The 21,390-nt window shown below is 27.6% G+C and overlaps 2 protein-coding genes and 1 long non-coding RNA gene across 4 annotated transcripts in view; 2 read left to right on the top strand and 1 right to left on the bottom strand.

Annotated features, from left to right (window-relative positions):
- Vps45 (vacuolar protein sorting 45) overlaps window positions 1–6,497 on the top strand; it is a 16,806-nt gene extending 10,309 nt beyond the window's left edge. The window contains exons 10-12 of the mRNA XM_014438378.3: window positions 1,515–1,619; window positions 2,076–2,218; window positions 3,518–6,497. Coding sequence (XP_014293864.1) covers window positions 1,515–1,619; window positions 2,076–2,218; window positions 3,518–3,713 — 444 coding nt within the window. The 3' untranslated portion in view covers window positions 3,714–6,497. The remainder of the gene's footprint in view (window positions 1–1,514; window positions 1,620–2,075; window positions 2,219–3,517) is intronic.
- Window positions 6,498–9,186: 2,689 nt separating this feature from the next.
- Window positions 9,187–18,911, top strand: LOC106692435 (transmembrane protein 145). 2 transcript variants are annotated; one of them, XM_014438386.3, is made up of 12 exons: window positions 9,187–9,401; window positions 10,034–10,111; window positions 10,198–10,272; window positions 10,749–10,952; window positions 11,455–11,539; window positions 11,714–11,785; window positions 11,866–12,015; window positions 12,850–13,022; window positions 13,131–13,303; window positions 13,923–14,043; window positions 15,047–15,265; window positions 16,585–18,911. In XM_014438386.3, exons 1-12 carry the CDS (start codon window positions 9,312–9,314, stop codon window positions 16,741–16,743), a joined length of 1,599 nt encoding a protein of 532 aa, XP_014293872.1. In that variant the 5' UTR covers window positions 9,187–9,311; the 3' UTR covers window positions 16,744–18,911. The 2 variants fall into 2 exon arrangements, with proteins under 2 accessions (XP_014293872.1, XP_014293873.1); XM_014438387.3 differs by having other exon boundaries at window positions 9,188–9,401; window positions 10,037–10,111.
- LOC106692436 (uncharacterized) lies at window positions 11,904–19,772 on the bottom strand. Its single transcript, XR_010844729.1, has 4 exons — window positions 19,344–19,772; window positions 14,310–14,506; window positions 13,901–14,051; window positions 11,904–12,006 (listed from the first exon to the last, which is right to left on the bottom strand). It is a non-coding gene; the product is annotated as an uncharacterized lncRNA (long non-coding RNA).
- Between the last annotated feature and the right edge of the window lie 1,618 nt (window positions 19,773–21,390).

The raw sequence follows: 21,390 nt of genomic DNA, 5'->3' as shown, positions 1-21,390 counted from the left end.
ATATATAACGGTACAATTGATCCCTTTCTGGCTCTCAGGGATGATAGGTTTTGATGAATGAGATATCAAAAGGAAGGGAATTTCATGGAGAAGTGACAAATCCCAATTTCGATTCTTAAATTCTTACTACAATTTCAATAAAAGTCATTCAAGAAATCTTCAATACCCAAGTATATTTCTATGGAGTTTGGAATTTATTTTAGGTCCTGTGTCTAAGGCCCAGAAATGTACCATTTTTGAGATAGTGCATGAATTAGGCATGGCTCGACTCTAATTCAAAGTCAATAGCGTTGTGGTTGCCATGGGATACTTATGAGACGATTGGGCAAATGGGCCAGCTCATTTTTAATATTGATGGGGGGAAATTATTCAACTAGATGTAGCGTGAATGTACAGGTAGAGCTCAAGATCCTGAAAATGATTGCATCATATTTGTTTAGTCTGTCCATCTGTGTTTATATAAAAATATTTTGAGCTAAAGGAAGGCTAAGCTATTTCATAGATTTATTGCTTAAATTACTCAGTGGTATTAAAAATGTGTTTAGAACAATTTGAGCTCAAAATATTGAAAGAATCTGTCTGTTTCTGAACTTTTTTTTTTTTAGTGAACGGTTCTACTGATTTCCAATTTTCATGTTTAAAATTATTCAGGTCTGGAATAGGAAGGTTCCTATTGAAAATTTGTAGCCCCTCTAAAACATATGTTCACGTATGGCCTAGCTATGAGGTGGCAGTGGGTACAATCCAGTGTTGATATAAGTTTATGGGTAGTTGAATATAAACTATAAAACTGAATTGATAAGATACACAAGTAAGACACTATAACCGCTATAATTATAATTTTTTTAATAATATAATTTTAATTTATATTTAGTTATATATTTATATTGGCCCACGCTCTGCAGAGAAGGGGGGAGTTAAAATAAAAGAGATGTAAATACGTCACTTTCTGATATAAATAATGCTACTTTGCTTTAATAATGGTTCATCTGACCCAAAAAAAAAAAATGCCAATTTATTGTTTATTGGACTTATTCTGTAGATTTCACTGTTGAGTGAAACTATTATAGCTTGAGGGCAGTCAGTAGGAAGATTCCAGTAGAGGAGGTAACCCCAGTCAATGCTACGATCTTTGGAATGAGTCTAATGAGAAAAAAAAAGTTTTTGTCAGATGTATTTATCTCATTGGCAGTATCATATTTATTGTTTTGAATTTTATTACGAGTTTTTATAGGTAAAAGTTGAATAATTGGTAAAAATTAATCTATGTTCAACTTAAGTGATTGTTTGGTTATATACATTATAATAATTATAATATTCTTTAGGATTATATTAATAGGAAGGGCCCCGCCCTTGCTGAAGGAACTGCTTGCTATCCTATCAAATATGTTTCCACTCAAAATTGATTCAAAATATTTTGTTTCTATTATAAAATTCTGTCACTACATATTTAAAGAGTATTTATTACCACTTCAAAGCATTATTAATGAAATGAAATAATTTTCTTTCAACAGATGGTTTATCGTGTGTTGGAATATGCTTTGAGGCAGGGGGAAGCAACTAACACAAACATAGTAAATCAAAAATCTGTTGTGAAGATAACTAAAAGGATATTTAAGGTAATGAAATTAGTTTATATTCTTTATCTATGTTTTTCTAGATTCATTGATGTACAATAAACTTTAACTTCACTAATATTGGTCAAATTTATGTGCTTTTTGTTTTTTCTTGTAGATGATTTAAATATTTTTCAAATGAGTAGCTATAATATCGCAGGAGATTAATTTTATTATAGTATATATTTTTTCACCATAGCCCAATGCTAAGAGAAATGTCGAGAAAGTAAGAAAGAGTATTATCGGGCTGTCACGCTGTGTGAATGTTTTTTTTTTCACTTTCTGGTCATGCCTCATACCTAACCTATCAAAGTAAATGGGCTCCTAGCAGAAAACTACTTACCCAAATTCCTGAAATCAATCAAACAATATTACTCTTCAGTATTATTGAATGTAAAATATTACTATATATCTTTACTTCTATGACTTCTCTGATTATAAATAATGTCCATTTTAAAGGATTTGAAAGGAGTCGAGAACGTCTATACACAACATAGTCCAGTTTTGAAAGATATTTTGGAAGATTTGCTTAAAGGAAGGCTCAGAGAAAGTAATTATCCTTTTCTTGTAGCATCGGAGAGCAATTCATCAATGAACCGAAGGTAATTCATTATTTTATTGACTAATTGAGTTATATTAGGTTAAGGTAGAAAATTTGTGTCTTTTTTTTTTTTAAATGGTATGTTATTAACTAAGAGTTGAGGTGCTCAGTAACTAAGATACTGATATCCTAAAGCTGGATGATCATTCCAAATGGAACTTTATGACAATGGAGAGACTGATGAGAACAAGAAGTGGTCACGATGACCACTCCAGCGTTATATTTGGAGAAAAATTCAGGAAATGTCAATGATCATCTTCCCATTTCAAGGCATTACTGATCCCTAAAACTTTTAACCTCATTTACTTATAAACTCTATGTTAATATACTAGGGGTATTCAAGATGTTGAAGCGTGTTAAATGAAAAACATATGTTAAATGGAGAAATATTTCCTTCTTTTACCATGTTAAAACATTATAACATGTAACATGGCTGAGAGTCTGTTACTAGGTCTGTTAAATAGATAATGACGTCTCGAAACAGACCAGCTGAGCTTGTCACCATTTTATTTGTTGTGTTAGGTTACTTACTGGTAGTTAGTGTTTTTTTTTCTTTTATCTTGTGTTTTGGACTTCTTAAAAAAGACAATCAGCCAAACTTTTACATTTCTACTTTTCACTTATTTTAGGCATGTTATAATAAATTATTGTAATCAAAACTTAGAGGTAAACAGTAAGATGAAGTTTTGGAAGGAAAGGTTATAAAACAAGTTGCTCAGAAAATCCGCTAGGAGCTCTTATGCATTTAACATGACTTTAAATATGGCTGCTCACAATCCTATACTTATAACTTATAACATGGTAAAACATTTTACATTCAACACAATATCATGAATAACCCTACTATTGGGCCATTTGTAAAAAAAATGATGGAGTTGAAATGTCGCTGTTAGAAACCTCAGAACTGCAGTGGTATGTTAGTAATGAGCAGGTAAATAAAAAAATACCCTTTATTAAGATTCTAGTTAAAACATATATAGTCAAAAATGATTTTATAGACCTAGGAAAAAAAAAAATCGATAGATAAATTTTTAATAATAGTTGAGAAACTGTTACAGCTTAACCCTATTTGGTTTATTATTTACTAAATTATTTTGTATTAATGAATATTACCATTCTAGGAATCATCTATGAATTATATTAACAGTTAAAAGGGTCGAATTACCAACTTTGCTATTTACGAAGCCTTACTGATGATTTTGGTCACATCTTTTTTTCAGTTAAATGGAAAATTTTTGTAAACACAAATTTTATACAATTTATAATTATGTTTTTCTAATATCTGTTTTTTTTTTTCTAGGGGTCAAGATATAATAGTGTTCATTGTTGGAGGCACTACATATGAAGAATCGTTGACAGTTCATATGCTCAACAAGAATTATCCAGGTTTCAGACTTGTCTTAGGCGGAACAACTGTTCACAACTCCACATCTTTCCTCGAAGAGCTTAACATATGCACTCAGGGAATGCACTTAAGGCCTCAAAGATACAAATAGCATTAAGATATTGTCTACTTGGTTATTTTGACAAATTTTACTCGCCTGTCATATTTATTCCTCTTTGTCAAAGATTATACTCTATCATGCCATTGTATTCACTATTTTGCTGAAATCAATGGAAAAGTGTCAAGATTCGAGAAAAAATTAGTCATAGAATATTCACTTTATTATTATTATGAAATGTATCTTAAATTGTTGAACATTTGTCTAGTCAGTTTTAAAACTGGAGTCATTACAAAGTATATTTTGGTAGAAGTTTGGTGTTTGGCATTTGAGACATAAATATTTGTTAGGAAGAACTTATTGAGAGTATTCATTGAGTATTGAATGTACTCATTCTTGTATTTGTTGTCTACTTAAATATCTTTATAATGGATGAGTTACGTAAATGAGACTGCCTAACTGTGCTTCTAAAGCATAATATTCTATAATGTGCACATTAATATTGGTATATACTTTAAATTGCAAAAAAAGATATCGGAAAGTGCTTCTTATCCTTATAAATTTCTTTAATAGTTATAAGCAAAGTTATCATTTATATTAATTTATTAGTAAGTTAGGAAAAACAATAGAAAATATTATTTATATCATAAATCAAATTATTTTTTAGCACTTAGCCTCTTTTTCTACTTATCTTCTTAATTTTTGTATAATATGATTCATTTTAGTTTATAATTGTTAATTTGTACTTTTATAATCTATTTTGAAGTGCTAAGGAAGAATTTTCAATCCTATCTTGTATAAAAATTTCTCTTTCCTCTCATAACATCTAGCTGAGTTAATATACAGTTTTCCCCTACATAATGCTTATACTAGATTGAAATGATGGCTGAATAGAAGGTACATAAACGTAAATTTTTTAGTAATACATCGAATATTAAAGGTCTTCAGCTGCTGAGTTTTCTATTGACTGTCATTCTTCTTAAATACGTTTCATTAATTGCGAGGCTGATATAAAAATTATTTCAACCCTGTTGTCTTTATTGAATGGCTAGTTTCCAAGGATATTTATAATTTGAACTAATATGAACAAAAGGGTTATAGTTTAGTCTATGCTGTCCTCATAATGTGTGGAGAATTTATGGTTGGGTTTATCCCTTTTTGAATTTCCTTATGCTAGTTTTTTTTTGTCACTGAAAAATTATGGATAGATTTAATTTAACCCAAAACGTTCCGATGACTGCCTGATCTCATTCATTATTTCAATCAGAGATATACACATTAAAAAGTTCTTAAGTTTTATTACATATAAAAATGTTTATTTAAAGTAAATATGCCTAGCATTCACTGTAATGACAAAGTATAATACCCTAGCATTCACTATAATAATAAAGTTTAGTGATATATGATTTCCTTTTGCATGTCTTAGTTGGGACTGAGAGGTAGAGAATTAACTGATAATTAGAAATTTGTTGGTATTATAGAAAAATATTATTATTAATATTTTTTTTTATTATTTGAAGGAAATACAAAGATAGTTTAATTTAGTTGGTATTTTGTATCTATGAATTCATTCATTTTTTGTTTTATCACTTATTGATGTCTTAGGCATAATTTGCGATATATGAAGCTTTTTTTTTTTAATTTGCCATGTTTCACAATTTATATGAATTTCATTAATGCTGCATTAATATGACAAGTAAATAACTCTTGGTTGGTGTCCTAGGCAAGAACACAAATAATGAGTTATGTCTTCTGAAAAGTTTTTTTATTTGACCAAAATACGTTTGTAAAGAATTCAAAGATTCACGATCATGTTTAAATATGTTCCTTTACCAGTGATTATTAAGTCATCTTAAACAGTGGATATTAGATTTTTCATTTTGGAATGATTATTTTGTAGTCGATAATTTATTGGTATATATTATATCTTTTCCCTTGGCATTGATTACCGCTATTGGGAAACAGTGAGTGTTAAATCATTTTTTATTGTGGTTTGTTATTTAATCCACATGTAATAAAAAATATTTAAAAAATGAATATCACTGAATGGATTAATCCCCAACTTTCCATAAATGAGTCTGCTTTCTTTTGGCATTCAGTTACAGTTTCAATTTTAGGAATATAGAATACACAATAAATTTAAATTTCAGTTTACTTATTTAATAAGTATATGGTAGTTGTTAGTTATAACTCTATTATCGTCATCATTATTTGTTATTAATAGGTTCACTTTATATATTTTAGTTGTCAAATATACTGCTCTTCTAAGAATGTATTTATAAATTTACTAGTATTAGTAAACTTATTTTGATTCAATTGATGTTAATCAGTATATTGTTGAAATAATTTTAGTAAATATTATATTATACAAAAACAAAATGGTCATTCTGTGTATATAATATCATAGTTGAAAATATTACTTTCTTGACATATTAGAAGAATCAAGCATAACTTTATTTATTTATTTATTATTTAACTGTTTCATGTTTTTTTAATTTAAAATAATAGGGATTTTACACAAATACAGTATCCTTACATATATTATTTTAATAATTTAGTATGACAATAAATTATTAAATATTATTGTTTTAATTTAAATTCATGTGGTGAAGTTATTTTTATTTATAAATCTATTGCTTGATAAGGTTTTGTTTTATTTTTCTCTTCGTTGTAACATTCCAATTTTCCTGTTACATTTACGTGTATATTCTATCGTCAAATTGTATAATTTTGACCATTCCTGTATAAGTTTAATAACTACTTATAATTGACTTATGAATATATTGTAATATACTTATCTGTATGCAATGATTTCGTTATTAAAAAAAATTGTTGAAAGCTTTTGTTGAATAAAACGTGTATAAATAAACTATTTATAATTTTAAAATATTCTCTATATCATTTATTAACCTTATAAATTTAATTTATGCCTTTACAGAGATAAAGAATGTACATAAGGAGGTAAGTTGATGCAAGAGCAAACATATTTTTTCTAAATAGTTGAGCTGAAGTGGAAACCTTAGAAAGTGTATTCCCTTTAAATGGCCCATTGGAAAAGTCAGATGTGTTAGGTGTTATTTTCTCTTCTGATTTTGACAGCCAGCAGAGTTGCCTGTTATTAAAGCAATTAAGGATAACATGAGCTGCTTTTAATTTTTACCATAAGTTGATGCTATATAGAGTTAATTTATGGATTAAATATTTGTAAAAGCAATATTTTGATATAACTAAAAGGTCTGGAATTACCCCTTAAACTTTTTATGTTAGAGTAATAGCATATGTTAACAAAGAGACAAGTGCTGATCATATCGCTTCAGTTTACTCTATTATTGTTAATAAGTACTATTTGCTTAAAATAATGAAGAAAGAACTTGCCTTCTGTTTCTTAAATATAACATTTATTCTCCTCTTACTCTTGATTATACTAGACCAAATGCGTAACTCCGTAAAATTTTTGCCTATTTAAAATATTATCGGTCTGGAATTTATAAGGAACAGGTTTCATAGCTTGTCCTTTGATCCATACAATCTAAACACAAGATAGTGAAAGTCAGATTTTTTCCATATTTCTTTGAGATACATATATAATTGTGCTTACATTGGGTTTTTGAACACTTTATTACTAAAGTTTCAATTCTCAGTTTTCAAAATTCGATTATCAATAAACCTGTAAGTTGAAATTTTATTTTGCACTTGGCCTGACAGATTTCTATAAGTATTACATAAAATTCACTGATTACTATTTCAATTGAACGGTGTCAATAAAATTATGAAGTTAAAACAATATTTATAAATTTCATTATTATTTTTAGGTCAGATCTCTAAAACCCTCCAAAACTGAAAGCTAATCTTTATATGTAAGCAAAACAAAATAATATAAAGGAAAGTACAAGTTATTTCAAACTATTACTACGACTGAGATCGATAAAAACACAAAAAACGAAACATTTGGGTTTGAAAAGAGAGTGGACGGTTCAATCAGAAGAAAGTTCTTAAAACTGGCAAAAGATAGCAGCACCTGTCGGCAAAGCATAATAATAAAGCTCACGTTAGAGTTTTAATACCTGTTCAAAGATAGCAGCACCTCTCGAGAAACTGGAAAAAGTAGTTTAAATAACCGATAAAAGAGAGCAGCACTATCGACTTTACGGGGGTGTTCTGAACGAGTGAGCTCCTGCATGTTCCTAATATCCTAATACAAAACAAAATTTTCGACCCAGGATTGAATGCGAGACGCCGATAGTGCTGCCATCTCTTGGGAACTACTAGAACTAATACATTTAGCGCTTGGGAGGTGCTGCTCTCTTTTGGCAGATATAAAAACTATTAGCTCAGCCTTTAACTGCTGTCCTCGATTTCTAAAATTCATTATATTTATCCTGTAAATATTTAATGAATACGATTTATGGAAAAATAAGCTAAAATTGGACGTTTTGGTATATATTTATATTTAATCAAAATACTATGAAAAAAATATGTTCTTTTTAAATAGTTTTCGATCTCTAGATCACAATAATTGCATTTTAACCCCATTTCCGAGGTATTAATATTATAATTCATTAGTATTTATCACTTTTGCTAAATTAATCTTAAATTTTTAATGAATAATATTGATCATCACATTAAAAGTTTCATCGGTGTTTTATTAAGCTTATTCAAATAATAATTTAGTTCGTAATATAAATAATATATTTTTTGTAGTTGAGGTTTGTTATTTTATCCTAATTTCTACGGTGTCTGAAAATCTATTTTTAAAAAATTGTTGATTTAATCTTACAAATTTATAAAATGACGTCGATTTTTATTGGAACAACCACGTAAACCTATATTTTTTATAACGACATTATAGAAGTTGTTGGTAAACATTTGATCTTTTATGTACAAGACGCAGATTATGGGCACAACATAATAAGAAAAACATTATCATTAGTATTTTTTTTTTAATCAGAGTAGTTACAATTATTGAAATAATTACAAATTAATCTTACAATGTTTGGATTCGCCTATAAAATAAACTATAAATGAATTGTATTTTGATTTGTTTTGATGAAATTATTTACACGGATAAAAAAAAATGAAGTTATGCATGAAAGTTGATATATATTGGTATGACTATTGTTAATATTAACTAACGCATTGTTGGGAAAGAATTGCAATTATAACTGAATTATCAGGAATACAATTAGTATCGAGATTATTATCTGCACGATACCGCATTGATTCTTTCTTAAATGGGGCGATTGATTTCAAAACCTACTCGATACATTTAAAAAAAAATTATAATTTACCAGAAACGTACGGATATGTCATAATTAATTCAGGTAAATCAATTAATTTGAACCGATTGTTGGAGTAGATTGAGACACTTTCGGTCAATACGGCTTTTCGAAGCGGCGTAGTTCATTGGTAATTGTTGAGAAACTATTAATTAATTTAAAAAGTGGACTGAGTCAATTTTTAAACTAATTATATCCTAGATTGAATCTGTGCCAACTAAAAATCGGATTCTGTGCTCCCATGGCCATTTTCCACGAAATCAAGCTTTGTGATCGGAAATGTTTGGCTTCCTGTTCCCATAGCGACCCCTCAGTCAATATACAATTCTTGTTTAAGACAATCGGAATCAAACATGCTAGTTTACTGTAACTCAAAATGCCATTATTACCAATGGTTATTGCACTCTTTAACATGGTGACCGTCACATTTTCAAAATATGAAGAAGGGGAGATTAAAACTAATGAGGTTAATTATTATAATTATTCATTAAACTATTATATTTGATTGTGATTTTCTTATTCATAGAAATTAAACAGACCAATTCCATATTTAAATATTTTTATTATTGATAAATTACTATTATTATTTTTAATTAATTAAACTTTCTATAGTCCTAGTTATATTTTCAACTGATTACAACTTTTTAAATGCTTATATTGTTTTATGAATTAAAATAATATGAAAATTCTATGTTTTTATTAGTCTGAATAAGTGCACTAAGCCAAATATATGAGACATAGAATTGTTTAGCATTATTTCATTATTTGTCTATGACAACATAATAGAAAAATTATTTATTATAAATAAATTACTGTAGATTGAACTAATTCCCTTTTTCTACAAGTTCAATATTCTGACATATAAATAAAAAAACAATAAAAAATACTTAAACTACTATTACTACAAGATCAGCATGGATTTTAACAATTATTTTTGAGCAAATAGGTCATTTAAAAATTTTATTAAGAACAAATAACATTTTCTACATAGCTTGCTTTATACTTATCAAGAGAAATCTGTGTGTCCTGTTTTTTGTGCCTCGTATCTTTATAATTCTATTTTATTTTTTAACATTCTCTTTTTCTTCATATTTCAAGCAGAAATGGGTGTTTGTTGCAAGATTTTGTTTCCTTTCGGAAGATGGCCAATTTGAGTACAGTATAACATACGATAAGGTAATACATTTTAATTTTTAATTCTGTAATACTTTACCGTTAACAAAGTTCCTTAAAATAATAATACCAGTTTGACACATTTTCAGGCATACTCTCCTCAGAATTTATTATTGTACTATGACAGCGATCACCAATGGCCTGCAGTTTATAAATCAAATAAGGTAATACCTTGATCTGTATAAAACATTTCGCTTTTACATAGGTATGTTTTTAATATAATACAGTAAGTAATATTCTCTTAATTTAATTTCAATACCACCATCCAAAATTCTATCAGAACCTCTCACTCTCTCTCCCTATATTATATAAAGATATTGATAACTTTTTTCTTGGCTGTTTATTCTCTGTATTCTTGAGGATCAGTCGATAACACAACCATATTGAGGTGACATTTCGCATTTCTGTTTTGGCACAAACTTAGAGTTAATAGTATCACAGCAATATAGAACATTATATATATGTATATATTTCACACCTAAAAATTTTAAGATTCAAGGAGGAGAATAATAAATCAAAAATTAAGTTTTTATTTATTATATATTCTTATAAGTAATTTTGTTCTGTATTTTTAAATAATTGATACGTATAACTTTAAAATTAGACTTATTCATCACATCAATCATGACATTTCTTTCAGACATGCGAGCAGCGAGAAGCAGTATTAAACAGAAGGTTGAACCAAATAATAACACTGACAGATTCTGACTTTGGTTCGGGCTGTACTGAAGTATTTTTGAATTCAAGCAAAAAAGCTGTGATACAATGCCATCAAGGGAGGCGATTCCACAGCTCGAGAGAGAGATGGTGGTTCCTAGCCATCAGCAATTGCAACTCTACAAAAGTAATAGTAGTAATTGATTCTTTATAATTTTAGATATATCAAAACACTCATTTTTGTTTTTACACATCAAAAAAGAAATCTTTTCTTCTAGTCGAAGTCTAAGACATGAAGATTCTTCAAAATCTTGAAAACAAATTTTTATCTCTATTACAAGTCTCCAATTAATGTTCAATTTAAAGAAAATTAAAAATATTGATCTTTTGCTATCAACTATAAATTCTATTATTTTATATGTACTTTATGAAATGGTATTATTTTAATCAATTACAACTTTACAATCAGTTATTATGAGTAAATATTAAATTAAAAATTCCAGGAAATTTACATATATATAACCTACAAGTTTTACATCTTCACACTCTTTCCTAAGATAAATAATAATGTAAAAGCAAGGATTTTTAAGATTTAATTGGATATTAAGTTAATTTGATATTTAAATACTTATTGATGATAATGTATCTATATATTAACAAAAACAATAATATAACTATAAATGTTTCAGGGTCTGAGCATAAAATACCGATTTTTAATGACAAATGGACCTCCTGGCGATTATTGGCATGAACATTTCTCAGCAGATGAATTTTGTAAGTTTTTTCTTTTTATTTCCTGTAAAATTTGTGTACCTTACAAACAGCAGTGACCCTGTTCTGAAATGATAAAAATTTAACATTTTAAGTTATTTAAAACATTTTTCATAGGAAAACACTATATATTACATAATGAATTTTTATATTAATTAATTATATTTTAAATTTCAGATATTTTACCTGTATTAATGTCATACTGCATTGTATATATGCTTCTGGTATTGGCAGTCATCATGTGCGCAAGTAAGTCCCCTAATTTTTTTTTACTGTATCAAATTGTTTTATTATTTTTTTTAAAATAATAATTTGCAAAAAAATTTCAGTGGAATTAAAAACAAGACAGTTGTACCATTCCACTTACAAACTCTTCGCTGTTTCTGTATATCTTCAAGAACTTGGCATTTTCATTCAGAGTGTTGCTTATGTGCGTTACGCTGTGGATGGTGTTGGAGTTCCAAGATTAACTACAATTGGTAATATGTCAATATTGGTTAATATTCTCTGAAAAATAATATTCCTCTTTCTAGAATTTATAATAATTGAGCAAAGAATTTCTCCAAAAAAAAAATAAATAAATAAATAAAAATTTCTAGTTTAAAAAAATGAAAATAAATAAATAATAGTGTAACTTAGGCTTTAATGTTTCTGAAAAAATCCAAAATACGTTTTTAATATGGTATTTAAAAAAAAAATTAACCCATTATTTTAGAGATATTTCATCTTTGTGATAATTTTGTTTGATACCTGTATTATTTTTTCTGTCTTAATGGTGTCCTTAGAATAACTAGTAGATTTTTTTTTTATTATAAAAATAGTATTTCGATTTTTATGGATTTCGAGTTATCACAGATGATGGAATTACTGCTTAAGGTCAAACTTATCAAATTTAACTTTAAATGTAAATAATAAGTTATATTCCTGCAACCGAAGTTCCAAATTTTTTTTTTAACACTTTTTTTAATGTTAAAATTTTATTATTTTCTTTTTTCAAGAATTTATACTCTTTTTATTACTTCTTTATTTATCATGTCATCCAAATGTTTCGAGCCCTTCTGCCTATCTTCTTGTTCTAAAATAAAAATGTTTACAATCAACAGTATTTTTTTATAAAACGAATTTTACATTGGAAAAGTCCTGAGTAATTCTAGAGACGTCTTTTAAAACAGAAACAATTATACTAAATTATAAATGCCTAAAAAATAAAAAGAATAAAGTTTTATCAAATTTAAATTTTTTAAAAAATTATATTTTACTATGTACAATTTATAAGCCAATTTCTAGCATTAAAATTCCTTTATTTTCTTCAGGGAGAATTTGTGAGTCAGCGAGTGAAGTAATATTTTTGTTATTACTGCTTCTGATGGCAAAGGGGTATACAATAACAAGAGGAAGAATCAGATTAAGTTCTTCCGTGAAACTTACAATATTCATGTGTTTATATGTTATTATGTACGTGACCCTTTTTATATATGAGAAATTAGTAAGTATATTCTGAAAGTATTAATTACTTCTAGAGAAAAATAAATGAATATGCATATATAAATGAGAATACGACAGAATTTTCATTTCACAAACTTTTCTGTTTTAGTTCTTTGATCCAGGTGAAGTATTATATCTATATGAATCGCCAGCAGGATATGGATTAGTGATTTTACGTATACTGGCCTGGACTTTGTTCATATACGCAACAGTGTTTACTTTAAAACATTATCCAGAAAAAGCTGCATTTTATTATCCTTTCAATCTAATTGGAACAATGTGGTATGATCATTTAATTAGATGTACTTACTGTCAATAATTTTATTGAAATTTAATAGAAAATATCTTGTCGGAATTTACATATTCAAATCATAGATAATTAAAAAATATATTCATATGTGGTGAAAACAGAAATTCTATATTTTATTCTGATAAAGAGCATTATTAATTTTTATTATAATAAGTACAAGAAGTATGAGTCACATTTACTTGAATTTTGTTTCTTTTACTATCTAGAATATTCCTACCAGATGACAGACAACTTCACTACTACTGAAGTTAGACCAAAACAGACATATTCAGATAATAGACATGAAATAAAAAAATTATGACTCTTATACCTCCCGCACTTATAACATCGGATTTACAAAATATCTGTTACTTAAAACCAATAATTTGAATAGTTTTTCATATTTTAAAATAAATTTACTATTCATCAAATGAGCATTGTTTAATGATCTCATTTCTTGCTTTAAATAAATATGTACTTGATCATTGTATCGTTAAGATTAATGAAGCTTATCGTATCATGTGATTAATTATTATGTTTTATTTTTGAAATAATAATTTACAATATAAATGATAAATATGATTAATTACTTTAAATTTGGACAATTCACAGGTTTGTAGCTGGTCCTGCATTCATTTTGGCTGCAAACACGCTCATTGACAAATGGGTTAGAGAAAGTGTTGTATGTGCCGTTCAACATTTCATTGCTTTGGCAGGACACATATTGTTCTTGGTAAGCAGCTATATAAAATAGAATAAGTAATCAAACTATAATTATAATGTACTTTGTTTTTATAGTTTTCGTTTCTTTATTTAAAAGGAAATTAAGAACTCAGAAGAATTTTAAAAAATATTTAAGATACATAAGATTTTAACTAATTTCTACACAAAATTAAATACTTGATAGTTTTTTTTTAAATATAGTTTGAAGGGCATAGGGGAAAAATGATCAGTTACATTTTATACTTTTTTTTTGTTCAAGAAAATAAGGTAACTTACCCATAACTCTTCCTTAGTATTTCAGTTTTTTTTTTATACCAAGAGCTCAATTAATTTTATCAAATGAATAAATAATTGCATATAAATTATTTATTAAATCCCAACAGATGACACTGATAGCTCATATAAAAAGATGGTCTCTGATACTTTTTCTTCTATACTCTTCATTTATTTTGAATCAGCCTTCTTTTCTAAAACTAAAAATGAAAATTTGGAACAAAAAAAAAGTAAATAAAAACCCATTAAATTATCTCATGTGCCAACGAAAACTTACAAATTCAATAAATATTAATAAATGAGCATTACTTTACAAAATAATAAGTAGTTTTTTAAATTAAGGTATAGTATATTCTATATCAAGGGCTGAGAGACACATGAATGTAACTACATTTTTAAAATTTTTTTGTTACTCGCTGTAACTATATATTGGAAGACAACCTATTTAATACCACTAGGATGTATGTCTAAAAAATTTTTATTTCAAGTTTCAGATAAACGTATCTAACATAATGAAAATATTAATAACTGATACAGAAGTGCAAGAGGACTTACAAAATCCCAGAAATCGCATTACAGTCTTGTTTCTCTAAGCCCTCGATATCTTTTTCTCAATTAACTGTCTCAAGCAAATTGTACTATAGTCTTTATTATTCCTGCTTATCTGTTAATAAATGGATAATATATTCATAATAATCAAGTTTTGTTTTCAAATTATGTTCTTATTTGTATAATTCTAGGTGCTAACTGTTCCTAACAAAGCCAACAAGAATTTTCCTTACCATGTTCGAACTACTCAAATTGGTATTATGGAAGTCACCAATGGGATAAGTGGTAATAATACATTGGATCACTTCGGACACCATCCGTATGCTCCAGGTGGACCAACTTTTCCTCCGACTTGGCCCCGTGTACCAGTTGAGCTTTTTACTATAAGCAGTCCTCAAACTGGAGATAGAGTATGTAGGGATTTAATTCATTTTGGCAATTGTTATTAGTATTTGATTCAAGTACTGTTTTAGCTAATTATTGAGAAAAAGTAAAAAAAAACAAAAACCTTTATCTAAGCTTTTCAACCTTCCTTACATGCTTTCAAAAGAACACTTTAGGGTTTCTTGTAGCTCACTAAAACAGAGGTTTTATTATGTGTTAAGTCTCTGATACAGAAAATGATTTAATATTTGTTCTGAAAGGCCATTTCTGTTCATCTGTAGAGTATGAAGGAAGGAGTAGTAGGAATCGGGGAACAACAGAAAACATAATTTCAATGAAGCTGACATTTTTAATGGTGTTTCTGCTTATTATGTGATATGGATAGGTTTCAAAAAATTAACTAAAGACGCTTTCTCTTTAGTCATTTTTTTTTTTTTGTTTTTACTAATCAGTCTCTTTATTTTCCAACTTAATTAGAAAAAAAAAGGAAATCTTGGACGAGGTACTTTCTTTATCTAATGAAACTTCTTAATGACTGATTTTTATTGATCAAATGACTGCCTGTAATTTTTCTTTTCTTCAGTTAGTGACTTCAATTTCATTAAAGTTATATTGTATCCTTACTAGCCAAGTTAAGTTTATTATAATAAGTTTATTCCATACTTAAGTTCTTTAGGGAATTTATAAGCTTGATTATTATTAATTTATTTGTTGTAAATTATTATTCTTTTCGTAAGTGGTACATCACTCATTCATTCATTAGTTATATTTTACCATTATATTTTCTAACAGTTTACATATTACTGTTATATATTAAGTATAATGATGATATATATATTATGTATTATTATTATTCTTACATTAATTGTCTTTTTTAAATTACCTTTATTTCAATTTTTAGTGTATTTTTTTTTTTTTACTGTATTATAAGAATTAATTCATTAATTCTGTCTCTAGAAATAATTAAAAAAATTGTATAGTTTTAGCTTATAAGCCCTTGGAGGATCAACAATCCCCAAATAATTAAAAGTTTTACAAATTAATATTAGATTCTATGTTTATTATTTTTATATATTATTTTAGCATTGACAAATAGATTTTGCCATCTGGTCAGACCACATTTGTTATACTTTGATGAATAAATAAATCAGATGCACTTTTACAGGAATGCATAGTCCAAATTTTATTTGAATGAGACCATAGGGCACAATTTATGATTAATAAAAGAATGAATTTTTAATTCCAAACCAATGTTTTTTAATTTTTTCATCACAAACTACTTCATTGGTACAAATTATCTTAATATAAAAATATAGCAATTTAATAAAATGCTTTTCTTTTTCAGTTATCTACCATCGAGAGGCGCTTTAAACTACGACCACCTTTGAATGAGTCTCCTTATACTCCTGAAAACATAGTCATTAGACCTGAGGAGATAGCTACTACCTCAACCAATAGAATTGCTATCCAACAGCCTAGAGATTCAATATACGCGCCCAACTAGCGAATAGTCGACATGCCTCAGTGCATGATAGATTTAAATTTTATATAAAATATTGTCTATTTCATACATTGCCATCAATATTTTAATTTACAGGGTGTTTCATGGTTAAGAGTCATAACTGAAAATATGAATTAAGGACTGCAAAACATAAAAAAAATTCTCTAGGAAGATATGCCTGTTGCGGTTCTTTGTATATAGCAAAAGGAATTCATAAAAATTTAAGCGTTAGTCAACTACTTTTATTATTAGGTAAAAAGTGGGTTAAGTGGTTAATGTTGACAAGTATTATGTAGTTAGTTAAAAAAAACAACTAATTATATTGCTATAGGTAGAGAGAGTATACCCATTATTAATAAATAGTATTGAAAACCTGTTTTGATTATGTGGTATTAAGTTGTAGTTATGTATTCATTTAATCTCTGTCAATTAAATATTAATATTTTTGACCCAAGTTTTAAAAACCTCTGATCTATTTTCTACCAAATAATAAAAATAATGTGAATCACTATAACACATGAAAAGGAGGTTCAGTACTTTGTAAGGAAGTACTGTTTTGTTTCTGTGCAAGGTGGTTTATTCAAAGTCATGCTAAACTGTCTGATTTTTCCTCAATTAAGGGTAACCCCTGTATTTGGTTCACGGGAGGTGTCCCATACCCACAGGGTTGACTCACAGTTACAGTAACAGAATAAATAATTATCTGTCACAGCCGGCTCTGAACCCGGGTCCCAAGAATTAGTAGCATAGTGCCTCACCCAATGGGCAAACTATTTTAATAAATTAAATAAAAAATATTTGTCGAGCCGTACCTTGTGATATGAATCACTTTATACAGACACAGTTAATATTTTCACTTGGTATGTTATGTAATGTGGCTCATTTGTGATAACAAAGATGAAAAAACAATGTTTTAAAGTATTTTTTTTTTGTAAAAGGCTGTGTTTTTGCAACTCCAAAATCCCAAAATATTTAATAAAAGCTGTTAAGCAATGTAAAATTAAATTTAAAAACTTTTGTTATGTTTTAAACTTGGTTGCCATATTGATATGGGTTGAAAAAAAAAATTGTGTAATATTTTATACAATTTTGTAAACAAAAAATCTCCACCTACCAAATTAGTGATTATATCTATAATTCAACATGCTAACTTTGGTCTCACAAATCCTTGATTGATGGCAATGTATAGACTAATAAATACTATTTGTAATGAACTTTAATATTTTTATGATTGAAAAATTGATTTGCTGTTTAACCTGCATTCTTTTGCAGCATATTCCATGGTGCCTTATGGTGTGGTGCTCATTATTGTATCAGACTAATATTGATACAATACATTAATTAAACAATATAATAAGAGATCCACTAGATGTATTTGACTGTAGTAATTTTTTCTTTATATTCTTTTCATTAAGGAAAAAAGAAGAAAGAAGAAAGTGGTTCAGTTCATGATAATATTAGGATGGCCAATTCTACTTACATTTTAAAAAATAAAACCATAAAATTTGTTTCTATCTACAAAAACTACACGTATGTTCTTCAATGTTTTCCCTAAATGGAAAATAATTTTCATAAGCTTTGTGTAATAATACGTGATAGTTATAAAGAATTTTAATTCTGAGAACTTGAAAATCTAATAACATTGAAAATTGAATAACATGATTGAACAAAAAAACAACATTAAATCATACAAATCACCAAGGATTATTTGAAATTATTTAAATTGTTTTAAGAAACAAACTCTATACACAAGTCTACTTTCAACTGAATAAACTACACTCATCTCGGCCATCCTCTAAAGATTCCGATCAAATCGCATCTTTTGATAGAAATAGTAACAGTATTTTTTATCAGGAATTAACAAAATTCTCTGAAATTATTGATTTTTAATCAAACAGAATGTTTTAATGGCAATTATATAATAAAATATTGACTTATGTTTCCCTGTAAGAAAATGATTAGATTTTTAATAGATAGTTTGTTTTTGTAACACATTTTATGATCATAGAAAGAAGCTTAGTAAGTAAAATAAAGTTGTGTTTATAGATCTTACAAATTATTTTTATATGTTGTTTGTATATACTTTCTTAGTACACTTGTTAGATAATAAAGCTTTTTCTACTTTTAATATTTAATCTCAATCCACAATATTAATGTAAATACTTATTAAAGAAATTAAATATGAAATTTTGATTTATTGCATTATCATTTCAACACAACCAGGATTAGTATCATTCCATAACTTATTCTTAATACATTTATTTAGTTAACCGGCTTAAGAAGGAGTGCATTAAGGATTCTGTCCTCGCACCATCAATGCAAAACATATTAAGTTTATGTAGGTACATACTGTAATCTTATACGGGTCCTTACATCTCTACTAAAATAGCATGACTTCTTTTTTCACTCCTTTTGAAACCTTTAAAATTAAAACTTAGGTAGAAAATAAATTCACTTATTAAAACCGATTGGTACCTATGTATCACAAATATTTGGGACAGCTAGAGACTTCCATTAATAAACTTCAAATCTTACAGGCAAAAGCATTCAGGACAATTACAAAAGCTTCTTAAAATCTCAACGATATAACTTCACATACTAACCTTAACATGCTAACTGTAAATGAACACAAATGATTCTATGACAAATCGCAAGGAAACACTCTCTCCTGAGTGATATGACCACAACACACATATCTGATTACATCTGTAGAAGACTGAAGAGGAGCTGGATGGTGGATCTTCACTAATAATTAAATTTTATGTCATGCCTGGAGGAGGTACAGTTGTTTACTACTCCCTCTTAAGCTTCTCATGACATTTTTTTAAGTACATCAAATTCACTGATTACACAGGCAAAAAATTAATAATTTTGGATCATTTTTGTGCTTATTGATACTAAAAATTAGAACATTCCTCATAGCACCTTGGTTACTCAACCTATCAACTTTTTATGGTATCAAAACGGTATTAATGGGACAAATCAGACTCTTCTAGGTCAATTTGAATTTGAGTTAGTTGTTGTTGTAGTAGTTGTTGAAATGAATTTAAGTTTCTTCTAACTTCCTTCAAATGTACTTTATTGGTAGCATCAGAATGAGTAACCTGTCTTTCTAGCTGTAGCAAATATTTATATTTCATCAAAGTACTAAAAAAAATTAATTAAGTTGGTTGACAAATTTTCAAATAAACATTAACTTCATTTTCCGATTCACCACATTAAAAAGCTTTTATTTACAAATTTCCTACAAAACAAACAAACAATCCTCACTTACTTGTGGGAGTAAGTAAAACAGGTTCTTTTTTGTAGAGCTGTGTAATCATCCCAATTAAATGATGTGAATAAAGTTATGAGGAAAAATTGAATATTTATTTAAAAGTAGTTTTTTAGCTGAGATCTCTGAAACCCTCCAAAAACTGTTTCATTTTACAACCATCTCTCAGTTAATCTTTTTATTTTAGCATAACTACATAATATATAGAAAATCACAAGTTATTTCAAAGTATTATTACGACTTAGATCGATAAAGATACAAAAAATGAAACATTTTGGTTGATAAAGCGAGTTTAGTCGTTTCAATTAGAAGAAAGTTCTTAAAACTAGCAAAAGATAGCAGCACTTGCCGGAAAACTAAAAAATCAAGCTCATGTTATAGTCTTAATAACTGATCAAAGATAGCAGCACCTCTTGAGAAACTGAAAAAAATAGTTGACGTAACCGATAACAGAGAGCATCACTATCGACATTACGGTGTGTTTCGAACGATTGAGCTCCTGCAACTTCCTAATATCCTAATACAAAATGAAATTTTTCGAGTCAGGATAAAATGCGAGGCGCCGATGGTGCTGCCATCTCTTGACAACGACTGGAACTATTACATTTAGCGCTTGGGAGGTGCTGCTCTCTTTTGATAGTTATAACAACTATTAGCTCAACCTTCAACTGCTTATTGTTTTTGATTTGTAGATCACATTAATTAAATATTACATTCCATTTTCAAGGTTTTAATGTTAGAATTCATCATTCTTCATCGTTTTTTTCTAAATTAATGTTTAATAGTCAATGGATGAAATTGACTCTTTATTTTGTCTATAAATACTTCATATCATCAGAGTATTTATTAAAACTTTAATCATTTTAATTATCTAATTAAAAATAATACTTTAATTCTCAAAATAAATAATACCTTTTTCATTTAGATAATGTTTTATTATTTTCAACCATATTTTTATGCTGTGAAAATTAATTTTTAAATACGTTAAAATTTTCCAAATTCAAACTGATTTTTATTGGTACACAACCAGTGTTAGGCAAAAAATAGTCGCAATTACATTTAACAGTAATTAGTATTTGCGATTATTTTGGTTCAACTAGGAATTATAATTTGAGACCATTGTTGCAGTGGTTAATTAAGCAGTAGAAATTACTAATTAAAATGGTGATTTCTTTTCCATAGTTTTAAATTAGAGTGCTACCAATTGTTAGTTACTCTATATGCCTGTATAATACTGTATAATTCCTAATATTTTTTCTATTTGCCTAGCTAGATATTTAATAATATTTAATTTATGTAAGTAGATAGACCACACTGTAAAGACGTTGTTATCTTATACAGACTCCTATGGATCCACTAAAATAACATAATTCGTA

Source organism: Halyomorpha halys, unplaced genomic scaffold (assembly GCF_000696795.3).
Source record: "Halyomorpha halys isolate HHAL.00 unplaced genomic scaffold, Hhal_1.1 Scaffold56.1, whole genome shotgun sequence".
Lineage (NCBI taxonomy): Eukaryota > Metazoa > Arthropoda > Insecta > Hemiptera > Pentatomidae > Halyomorpha > Halyomorpha halys.
The sequence above is the reverse complement of the archived record's forward strand: the minus strand, read 5'-3'. Positions and strand labels throughout refer to the sequence as shown.

Bases quoted from the DNA above. Each gene is read 5' to 3' on its own strand.
- LOC106692435 (XM_014438386.3), top strand. From the start codon at position 9,312: ATGCCATTATTACCAATGGTTATTGCACTCTTTAACATGGTGACCGTC. The intron at 9,402-10,033 runs GTTAATTATTAT...TCATATTTCAAG, and splicing joins GGGAGATTAAAACTAATGAG to CAGAAATGGGTGTTTGTTGC. The intron at 11,540-11,713 runs GTAAGTTTTTTC...TTTAAATTTCAG, and splicing joins TTTCTCAGCAGATGAATTTT to ATATTTTACCTGTATTAATG.